This window comes from Crocodylus porosus, unplaced genomic scaffold (assembly GCF_001723895.1).
Source record: "Crocodylus porosus isolate Cpor-Errol unplaced genomic scaffold, CroPor_comp1, whole genome shotgun sequence".
Taxonomy (NCBI): domain Eukaryota; kingdom Metazoa; phylum Chordata; order Crocodylia; family Crocodylidae; genus Crocodylus; species Crocodylus porosus.
The window spans coordinates 12,138,854-12,150,119 of NW_017728911.1; the positions used below are offsets into that span (position 1 = coordinate 12,138,854).

An 11,266-nucleotide genomic window follows, 5' to 3' on the forward strand; every position below is an offset into this window, starting at 1 on the left:
GATGAGTGACTGCCATGAATTACAACCGTCTGGGTCTGACCACGGAGCCAATTTCCCAGCCAGTGGATCATGGTGGACTCAAGGCCACAATTGGCCAGTTTCGCCAAGAGGTGATCATGGGATATCAGATGGAAGGCTTTTTTGAAGTAAAGATATATGACATCAATCTCTTCTCCCTTGTCCAGGTGATAGGTCACCTGGTCATAGAAGGAAATGAGATTGGTCAAGCTAGACCTACCCACAACAAACCCATGCTGGCTGTCCCTCAGGATGTTGGTGTCAGCCAGTCCATTAAGGATGGCCTCTTTAATAAACTTTTCTAAGATCTTCCCCAGGATGGAAGTCAGGCTGATGGGCCTCTAGTTAGCTGGATCCACTTTCCTCCCTTTCTTGAAGATCGGCACCACATTGGCCTTCTTCCAGTCTTTGGGAACTACACCAGAGCGCCAGGAGTTTTCAAACATCCGTGCCAGAGGCTGGGCTATGATGCTCGCCAGCTCCTTGAGTACCCTGGGGTGCAGATTGTCAGGGCCGGCTGACTTGAAGGTATCTAGCTTCTCAAGATGTTCCTTCATGAGGTCAGCATTTATGGAGGGCAGGGGATCTCCCCCACCCGGACCTCCCTGTCTCATAGGCGTCCCATGGGACTGAAGAAAGACGGACGCAAAGTACCCATTTAATAGGTTGGCTCTTTCCTGGGCGTCAGTTGTCAGTCGCCCCATCTGGTTCAGCAGCAGTCCAGTGTTCCCCTTGCTTTTCCTCTGGCTCCCTACATATCCGAAAAAGGGCTTGTTATTGTCCTTAATGCTTGAAGCTAGTTGGAGTTCAGTTGCAGCCTTGGCTAGGTCATCTAGTCCAACCCCTTGCCTAAGACAGGATCATCCCTCTGCAAAACATTCTATACAAATCCACTGTCTAACCTCTTAGCAGAACTACACAGTCACCTTAACAACACAACACAAGACATAACACCCTAATCTGCCACAGGTAAAAAAAAAAGGGATCATGACAGCTATTATCCTGTCACGGTAAAGGTTGTTGATATACACTCAAGAGATCCTAGGAAGAGAGCCATGTCTCCTATTACAGAAGATGGCAAAAAACTCCAGTCCATACTAGTCTTCTGACCATGGGCTAAAATTTCTTCCTGGACCCACAAAAATGTCAATTGTTCTGACCCTCAGTAGAGGGGTAAGACCCTCTAGCCAGAAACCTCCATGTTTAAGTCCTAACAGGAGCTTTGGCACACTTCAGTCACAACCCCCAGCCTTGGCTGGAACCAACTCCCAATGTTTCTGAGGAAAGGAGGAGTGTACTGCTGTGCCAGCATAGCTGATGATCACATGTAGACCCGCGTGATTGCTACTTTGCCATAGAGTAACATGTGGACGCACCCTTAGATCATCTCCAACCACTGTCTCTCTAGCCTCTTTTTGAGCACTTGCAATTATGAAGAATCCACAGCTTCCCTAGGTAGTTTGACCCACTGCCTCACTTTTCTAACACTGAAGTTTATCCTGATATCCAGTCTAAACCTATATTGCTGCCATTGGGCTGCATCCTACTCTTTGTAGCAAGAGAGAAAAGGTGCTTGCCCTCTTCTCTGAAGACTTCTATCATGCACTCTCTTAAGTACCTTTTCCACAAGCTAAACGTGCCTAGCTCTTTCTACCTCTCCCCATATGACTTGCCTTCCAAATCCTTCTCTGTCAGTGAAAATTTTCTACAATTTCTAATCTCAGTTTCTGCTGAGGTGAAAAGTTGTTGAGCCCACTCAGCTTGTAGGTGACATTTTACACTTTTAAGACTCAAGCCCTTGACCCTTCAGAACCAGATTCAGGTGCCATGAAATGCAGAAATGTGTTACTTTCTTACTGTAGTAGCAGTGCAAATTAAACTATATTTGTAATCTTGTGCTGACCTGAGATCTTTGGTTTTCCCTCATACATAATGCACATGTAGGTATGGCCAGTAATGCACTTTTCCTAATGCACATTAAATTTAGTACCTCCAGTGTGAGGTTCTAAATAAATGCATATTAGGCTGCGCATGTTTTTTGAAGTGATGTTTACTGTTCATTAGCCTACTTTACTTTGGATTAGCATAATTGCATGCTTTTTACATGATTCTTTAATTGACGGTAAAATAGGCTACTGCACTTTGAAGCGCTTGTGTAGATGTACCCACTGTGTGATAGTCCGTGTGCGTGTATGACCAGTTTAAGATCTGTGTATCACCTGAGTTCCATTCAAGGAGTTTTTTGCTGGCTTAGTTGAAATAACATAGGAAGAACTTACCTGAAGTGCTTTTATTTTCAAATTGATGGTGCTAATGCTGTGGATAGGCTATCCTCATTTATTTAGTGCAAGTAATATCATTTTTAGGCATTTCTTGCTATCTCAACATTTCATTTCATCCTCATGAGAGTTCCTTGGTATATCTAGTCTGCTCCATATTCCATTTGTGAATTTAGGAGGAGGAAGAGGGAAAAGGATTTTTAAAGTGTTTATTTGATTTCTTACAGGTGTGCAATGGGTTAGAACAGCCAAGGAAGCAACAACGTTCTGACCTCAACGGACCAATTGATAACAACAATATATCAGAAGTAAGTGTCTTAGGCTTTTTCTCTCCTCCATATTTCTGCCCACTGTGGGCAAAAAGCTATTCTTTAAAGGGAAGGATGGTGGCCAAATGTTTTTTCATTCCTCCCTGGACTGATAGTAACTTTCATGACTTCATTCACTTCCACAAAGCTTCCACAAATCAGTCACTGCAACAATCCCTTGTTATAATTGTCCATTATATCTGTATGGCCCTAAAATGTTTGTGAGACATAAGAAACAGAAGAGACTATAGAAATGAACTTTTGTGGACCATTAGGATGTAAGAGCAGCTTCAATATGTCTCTGGTTTCCTCTGCCTCTTTCTTACTGGAAATTTCATTTGGAGCCAACACTGAGCATGACTATAAAATGCTTGACCCATGTGAGGTTAACGCAGCCCATCTGAATAAAATGCATGCAGTCCTCAGTGCTGACTTTTTCAATTCATGATGAGCCACTACATTGAATATGTTTCAACTTCTTCTTCACTCCCACAGTTGAGCTGCATCTTTCTTTCATTTCCAATGATTCCTGTTGTCTAGCAAATGTCACCAAATGGGGCCCCAAACAAATGTCTAGCAAATGTCACCAAATGGGTCACCCAGAATTCCTCTGTTGATGCATCTCTCAGCTTATCAGCAATAATTAGTGTGCTCTGTCGTTCTGCCCCCTCTCCCCGAGGTAGAGCTGGACCATAAACATTTCTGGAGATCCCCGGTCTCATGACAAGAACACCCAGTTCCAGCCATGAATGGGGGCTAATTAGCACATGGTTCTTTTGTGGGAGATATGTGGAGTACACATGCATACTGAGCGGTGCTGAGCTGTGGGCTCACCATGGCTTTAAACACAGTTGAATCTGCAGGGGCTCAGCCCAACGAAATGTATAATAAATCATGAGCCTTTTGGCTTTGGATTAAAATCAAGTATAGCTTGTACTATTTATAAAAAATGCAAAGGTGCTGCTTAAAAGTGTGTTTATGGAGTACCTGTGCTAAACCTTCCAGTAGTTTCAAAAAAGGCAAAAGGCCTCAATTCTGGATGTGCTAAGCTTGTGGGTACCTGTAGTAACTTTTCCATGTGAAAATGTTGCCTCTCTGTTCCATGTGTTCAGGGAGAGCAGGGGCTGACAATAAGGAGTAGGGGGCAGAAGGCAAGAGGGTATCTGACCACCTAGATTTATTTTCTCTGGTGTAGCAATGGAAGGGTGTCATATCCAAGGCAGATCTGCAATAATTCAGTTCTATACCTGGAAGATTATAATAACTATATACAATTTCCATATATAGAATCTAATTATTTGGGGGGTCATTTTATACTAAGGGTCATCTTATATTATAGTAAATATGGTACACAAATCCCTTTTTTATCAACATAAGGGATAAGGGTTTTCTGTTTCTCATGCAAAAATGGAGAAAAACCATGGATTTCCCCCTTTACCAGAGGAAAACAGGGATTTCTCATTTTACTGGAGACACCTGTGGATCTTGCAGTTTTGCGATGAGCTCTCTGCAGGCTGGTAGAGTACCAGTGAGCAAGGGGCTGGGGGGGAGTGGGAGGAGGGCAGTCAGGCAGGGGGTGCCATGTGCATGTATATGCGCATGGCCACCAGCTGCCTGGAGAGCAGCTCCTGTAGATAGATTAGGGGGGGGGTGAAGAGATTAAGGACCCCATGGGGAGGGAGGAAGGGACGGATTTGGGCAGGGCTGGGGCCGCAATGCTTGGCTGCCAGGTCCGGTGGGGAGCGGGATGAAGCTATGGGTGGCTCGATAGCAGGCTCAAAGCTATGGGTAGGGCTAGCTCCCCATCACTGCATGCACTCCCAGCACAGGTGGGGGGGCTCCTGTGCTGCCCAGATGTGTGCGCAGGGTGGGTGCAGGCTGCCTGCTGTGGGCTCAGGCTTCCCACCCTGCTCCCCTCCCTGGGGGCCTCTGCAACCCAGTGGGTGTGACTCAACATGGCAGGGAACAACAGGGCCACACAGAGAAGCTGCTGGCTGCTGTGAGCTCTGTGCTGCCCTGGCAATGCATCCCCTGCCCGTGTGGCAACAGTGAAGGCCACAACCCCATTCTGCCGCCCCTGCTGTTGCCATGTGCTCAGGGGACACATCACCAGGACAGTGCAGAGCTTGCAGTGGCAAGCAGCTTCCCTGCACAGCCCCACTATTCCCTGCCACACCAGGTCACACCTGCTGGGCTGCGGAGGCTCTGGCGGAGGGCAGCGGAGTGGGGAGCTCGAGCCCACAGCAGGCAGCCTGTGCCTGCCTTGTGCACAGATCTGGGGGGCACGGATCCCTCATGTTTCCCTGGGAGTGTGTGCATGCCCTGGGAGCTGCCTGCCCCTCCCTCGTGCTTTAGCCCGCAGCAGGCAGGCAGCAGTGTGGGGGAACCGGGCTCCCTTCCACTGCAGCAGTCACTGGTTTTACATTTCTTGTCATGGCATGGCCTGGTGTGCGTTGGGGTCATAGGAAGTTTGCTTCTGGTGCTGAGGCAGGCGAGTTTTGGTGCTTCCTTAAAGGCTAGGATGGGTGGTCTCTTTGTGCCCGCTTCTCACAAGACAATCATTCCCTCTGTGATCTCTCAGTTTTAATCCTTAAAGGGAATTTACAAAACACTTTTCATAGATGAGCCTAGAAACATCACTTCATAAATCTGGATACAAAAAATCATGGACTCTATATAGACATTGGATGTGTGACACATTACAGCCTGCCTGATATTGAACACACCAGGTAATTTGTTAACTGACCACTTGTTTTCCTTCACACTGCCCACCTGCATCTCTACCTTTTGTCTTCCAAACTTCCACTTATTTGCGTCTTCACAGACTTCTTGTTTACTTTAGCTTCTTTTCTGCCTTGGAGAACTCATAATACCTGCAGAGTCTCCCGCTGCCTGAAGAAGGGTGTTTGTGCCCAAAAGCTTGCAAAGACCTTTTTTTCCAACTATTCAGGTGGTCTTATAAAAGATATCACATCTACTCAAAGAACCTTGTCCGCCTATGTCCTTAGACCAGCATAGATACAACCAACAACTTTTTTGACCTCTGTTTCCATAGCTAGAAAATTAGTGTGTTTATGTCCTGGGACAGGAGAACTAATGTCCCTTATAAACTGCTGGAGTGCCCAGGGATCGGTTTTAACCTTCTGTCAATATACCCAACTTTAAATGTTCTCTAACCAAATTTTTGACAGGAACTACATGCAGAAGTGAGAGAGAACCTGAGAAAACCTATCTGTATTAGATTTTCAGCTCATTTTTGGAGATTTAAGAGATTTGTAATCTCTTCGTAAATATCTGAATTGTCAGGGGCAGTTTGGATTGTCACCAGAACCCAAACTTCAAGATTTGCTCATTATTGAAACTTCTTAAATTGAAGCTAAACAGCTCCAGAAATTCTAAAGTGAAAAATAAGACTGATCAGTCTCAGAAATGCATCTTCAGGCTGTTCTTCTACTTAAACCAGGTTCTTTTTACCATATTGACCTGCTGTGTACATCATTTGGGTGGGAAGTAAATCAAGATTTTCAAATTGGTTGAATAGAGTCAGGCACCTAACATTTACATCAACTTCACGTCTCACTTAGAAACCAATGGTAGAGTAGGAAACCAGGAGGCAGGGCCATTTCTTGGGGGGGGGCGGGCAGGAGGGGCGAATCAGGGCACCTGCCTTAGGCCCCGCGCTTTGGGGGCCACACAGAGAATGCTGTACAGGCTCTGCTGTGGCCGTGGCTCCACACTCTGGTACCTCTCACCACCCCGCTTGCCACCCTGTGGCCTCACATGGCCTGATATGCCCTGGGCCTTGCACACCCCTAAGGATGGCTCTGTTAGGAGTTATAGGCTGGGCATGAGCATCTGACCTCTGAGAATGTGTCTAGTTTTGAGTTCAAGTATGTCAAGCATGACAGCAATCCCAATCCCAACATGACTAACATGCAGAGTATTCCACCACAATACGAGAACCAGAAAATCTATGCCCATAGGCCTCAGTTGAAGCTTCCAGATGGAATAATGGTGGCTAACATTTTGGACAATAAGTAGGCAGGAAGCTTTCTATTATCTTAATTCATCCTGTGTAATTTTACACTGGGTTAACCACAAGCTGCCAAGCACCTGTGCAGACTCAATGACTTGTCACATGGGCTGCAAACCCCACAGGGCTGTATTTGCTGCATTCCACGATACTGTGGGTCATGCTGTCAGCTATGACAAAGTTTAGAGAACAACCCTTGCTGATCACTTAATCTGTATGTATTAGCGTTTAGCCGCAGCTTCAAGATTGCAAACAGGATTGGAGCAGTTGGGCTTAGCTAATATGGGTAAAAGCCATGAGATCCATGGCTCATGAACACTCATAAACACTCATAAACACTCCTGTCCTTGGTGATAAATGGACTTATAAAGCCTGTTAAAGCCACTGGTTACTTTTTCTAGGCAGCTGTTCCTTTAGTTTCCATGCATTGATCTTAGGCACACAGGATTAGAAGGGGAATCATGGTCTCTTAAGTGACATCTCCTGTAGTTGCAAGCGACCATTTATTAAAAGATATTCCAAAATCACCACTGGAAGTTCTCACACACAACTAGAAGGCAAGGCACCAGATATACCAGGAACAGCCTAAAATGTGGCAGAGGAAAACACAGGGGAGGACTCTGGGGCTGGAGCTCTGGATGTGATCCATCCTGTCCCACTCCACTCCACCCCAAACATCAGTCTTGTGCTCTCTGATGCCTGTACCTTTACCCACCTCTCCATGGCCTCTCACTTCACAGAACTTCATCTGATATTCTCTGGTTCTCCACATCGGTTCCTGTTTCACTATGTGGAAAGGAAGCTTCCATAACCAGGTTCCAAGAGACAAATCAAACATCAGCTTTTCCTGCAGACAAGCTGAGAACTATCAGATGGGTGCATGGACCCCTTTGCTTTCCAGATGGCTGCTTTTTTCTGTTCCACAGGAAGAGCCTGACATTGCACTGGACTCCCCAGTTAAACCTGAATAATTTCTGGCACGAGAGACTTTACTATCCCTTCAGAACTATTTGGATATGTTGGATTGCATGGTGTGGCTAAGGAGGGAGGAGTGGAGGCCACTATGGGGCCTGCAGGCAAGATAAGGGATGGTAAGGGGGAAGGGGAAGAGGAGTCAGGATACAGGTCCTCAGGGCAATCCATTCTCCTGTGCTTCTTTCACAGCAGCCACCTAGACTTGATGCCTTAGGAGACAGAAAGAAAATTCCAGTTCCTCAGTGATCCCAAGTCTGGACTGGGCAATGGCTGGTCAGGCAGGAGAGAGACAAGGGCAGGACCACTGTGACATCACAATGCTCTCTGTCCCATGCTCCCCCTTCACATTTGCATACTGCAGTCGTAGTGATTGCAGTGAAAGGGTCCATGATGTCATCTCAGTCCTTTCCTTTCCTAGCAGGACCTGCCACATCCCCTGAGTGCTGGATCCTGAATTGGATCTGCTGGAGGGTGGTGCTCACTTTTTTTTTTAGATCTCCCTCCTCGGCCTTGAGGTGACTATTGGCCACTTTAGTTCCTTAGCAACTCACTCCCCCAACACCTTGCTCAGGCTTCCTTAGTCAACATGCAAAAGGCAGAGCCACCTAGAACTACCCAAATTAATGGTGTCTGAGGATCTCGTGAGTCATCAAGTCTGGGTCCCTACTTTTGGCGGTACTATGTCAAATACTAGTTTGAAAAACAGCTGGAAGGGATCTCAGAAAATCTTCTCATCCATCCCTCTGCCTAAGACAGAGCATCCCTGTTCAAACCATCCCAGACAAACATTTGTCTCACTTGTTCTTAAAGACATCTGATGGTGGAAGCTTCTCCTTGGGTCATCTCACCTAGGCTTAACCACCCTCAGAGCATGCAAGTTCTCAGCATCTCACCAACATCTCTTTTGTTGCACCTGAAACGCACTCCTCTTTGTCCTGTTCCTTTTGGCCACTGAGAAGAATGGATTCTTCTGCTTTCAAATCCTCTTGCCATTATCTCAGACATGTAGACTAAAGAATCGCACATTTCTTCCATCAAATCCTCTTCTGTGGACATTATCCACATCTTTCATGAACTGTAGTGGCAAAACTAGACACAGTTTTCCCCAGTGCTGACCTGGACTTTCTCTCACAGACCTCCAAGTAGCTGGCTTTAAACAGCAAACTCAACAAAAACTTAAAAAACCCACATCTGAATGTGAAACAGTGGAAGAAAATGTGATCCACAGACTGGATTTTGTTACATATGGTTTCCACCGAGACTCTGAACATGTATTGCATTTCCTAGACTGCCTTTTCTAACCTCTTTGTTCCACAGTGGGTTAACTGCTTCCTTTATCACTCTTGAGCTCTTTGATCCATGTTTGCCTCTCTCAGCAATGCCCCCTCTCACTACCCTTTCCTTCCCCTTTCCCTATTCCGTGCTACCTGTGAGTCATGGATATTTGACAGACATTATATTGTCTTCAGTATCTCTACATGCTGTAATTTTTCCATTCCCAAGGCAAAATATACCATCATCACTCAGGTAAGATATTATCATTTAAAAAAAAATCAGAAGGGACCTAACAAAAAGCAGATTCTGCTAGGAGTTCACATTATATAAATTAACTTTTTTATATAATGTAGGTTATAATTATAAACTGGGCTTTTCAGAGGAACTGACAGAAGTGAGATGTCTGGCTCCTACTAAATGTCAAAGGGGTTTTGTCACCTGCATCTCAAATGTGACACGTGCCTATATGCACCAAGAGACACTTGCATGTCTGAGTGATATTCACCCACAGATGAAGGCCAGTGCAAGGCCAGCATATGACTCAACCTTCCAAAATAAGGCTTAGGTAGAACTTAACCAGGGCACATGCCTTGTGATGAGTGATATGCACAAGAAGCATATTCCACCCTGAGCGAGGAGAGGTTCATTATGGGGAAGCATTACTACGTGTCTGAAATTTGTTACCCGCAGGTGGGATTCCCTTTGTTGATGGCTAAGGACAGAAAGATCTTGCCAGGGATTCAGCCTCCAAATCCTTGCTCATACCAAATCTTTACAATGGGCCATTTATTAGAGCCATATTATCATCCACAGTGCTCAGACCCTGTGGGGCATGGTGTAATGAGCTCAGTACTCCCCTCCGCAGCTGCCTAGATCCCACTCCCCCCCCCAGCCTCACAGGGTCCCATCCTGTTGTCTTCTTTGCCACACCTTGGTGTTATAATTGGACAGGGAGGCTGCCCCTAGAGGGCAGAGGCAGAGGGTTCACTTCAGGTCTTATGCGGGCTCTGGGTTTGTGCTGTCAGTCTTTTCTGCCTAATGCTCCACTCCTTGGAAGGGTTTAGGATCAAGATGTCTCTAGCACCCTTCTCAGTGGCCTTTTCCACTACAGCCACATCCCTGGTCCTCTGGTCCAACGTCAATACAAAGGACAAAGATGAGCATCCACTCTGAAACAGAAGGTTCCCTCAGCCCTTGGTCAACACCACACTGTGGCAATGAGCTACAACAGAAGGCAAACTTAATTATCTGCACTGCTTGGTGGTACAGGGCCTTCCTTGCAGGCCCCAGTCTGGAATCCTTCCTCCTTAGCCAGCCCAGCTCCTCTCCTCCCTGGAGCTCTGCTCCTTGTAGCAGGCAGGGTGAGACCCCCTGCGTTGCCTCAGGCCCTGGTCTTATCTGCCTCTATTTCCCCCTCTGCATCACCTGATCTGCTACTTCTGCCCTCGGATGTCAGTCACTGGCCAAACTGCTGGCCACACCTGGGCAGGCAGCCATTTTATTAACAGGCCCTCTCCCCCTATCAGATCCTCCAGGGGACTGGAACCAGCCAGCTGATCTCTGACTCCCTGTTTCCATCAGTAATGAGCAAGGACCCAGGTTTTCTGTTTCCCACAGAAAAAAAACATAGGTTTTCCCTTTTACCTGAGATAAATGTGGGTTCTTCACAGAGAAACATCTGGATTTTGCTGTTTTGCAAAGGGCTGTCATCAGGCTGGCTGACTTCCAGCCCGCAGGGACCTGGGAGGGAGCGGGAGGAGCGAGGTCAGGCAGGGGGCATCATGTACATGCACGTGGCCCCAGGCAGCCTGGAGAGCAGCTCCTGCAGGTAAGTCTGGCAGGAGGAGGGGATTGAGGCCCCCATAGGGAAGGATGGAAGGAATTGGGCAGGGCAGGGCTGGGGCTGGGGCTGCTGCCCAGCCTGGGTGGTGTGTGGGGGTTGAGGCTTGGGGCTGCAATGCGTGGAGACCCTGACGGGGCGGGCAGCAGGACAGGGAGCCCGAGCCTGTATCCTGCAGCCTGCACCCGCCCCCACCCTGCACACAGATCTGGAGGACATGTGCCTCCCTTGGCCCCCCGAGTGCGCGCAGTAACGGGGAGCCAGGTCCCGCCCAAGCCTGCAGCGGGGAGCCTGAACTCCACCCGCCACCCCCCACCAAATGGGCTCCACTCTGTCTAGGCCACCTGTGGGGGAGTGGGCTCCATGCTTTGCTCTCCACTCAGACCACAGCAGCTGCCATCTCCTGCAGTTGGCAGCTGGGGCTCTGGCGCTACAGCAGGGGACAGGGGGCTGCGGACACGGGTCCCTGGCTCCATAGCGCTGGCAGTTGGGGGTCTCCTCTGGCAGGGCTGGGGGGCAGGGGGCTGTGGGTGGGGGG

At 47.6% G+C, this 11,266-nt stretch overlaps 1 protein-coding gene across 5 annotated transcripts in view; it reads left to right on the top strand.

Annotated features, from left to right (window-relative positions):
• Positions 1-11,266, top strand: part of APBA2 (amyloid beta precursor protein binding family A member 2) — a 240,618-nt gene that overhangs the window by 167,416 nt on the left and 61,936 nt on the right. For all 5 annotated transcript variants that reach the window (XM_019533439.1, XM_019533440.1, XM_019533442.1 and 2 more), the window contains one exon: positions 2,525-2,605. In XM_019533439.1, coding sequence (XP_019388984.1) covers positions 2,525-2,605 — 81 coding nt within the window. The remainder of the gene's footprint in view (positions 1-2,524; positions 2,606-11,266) is intronic.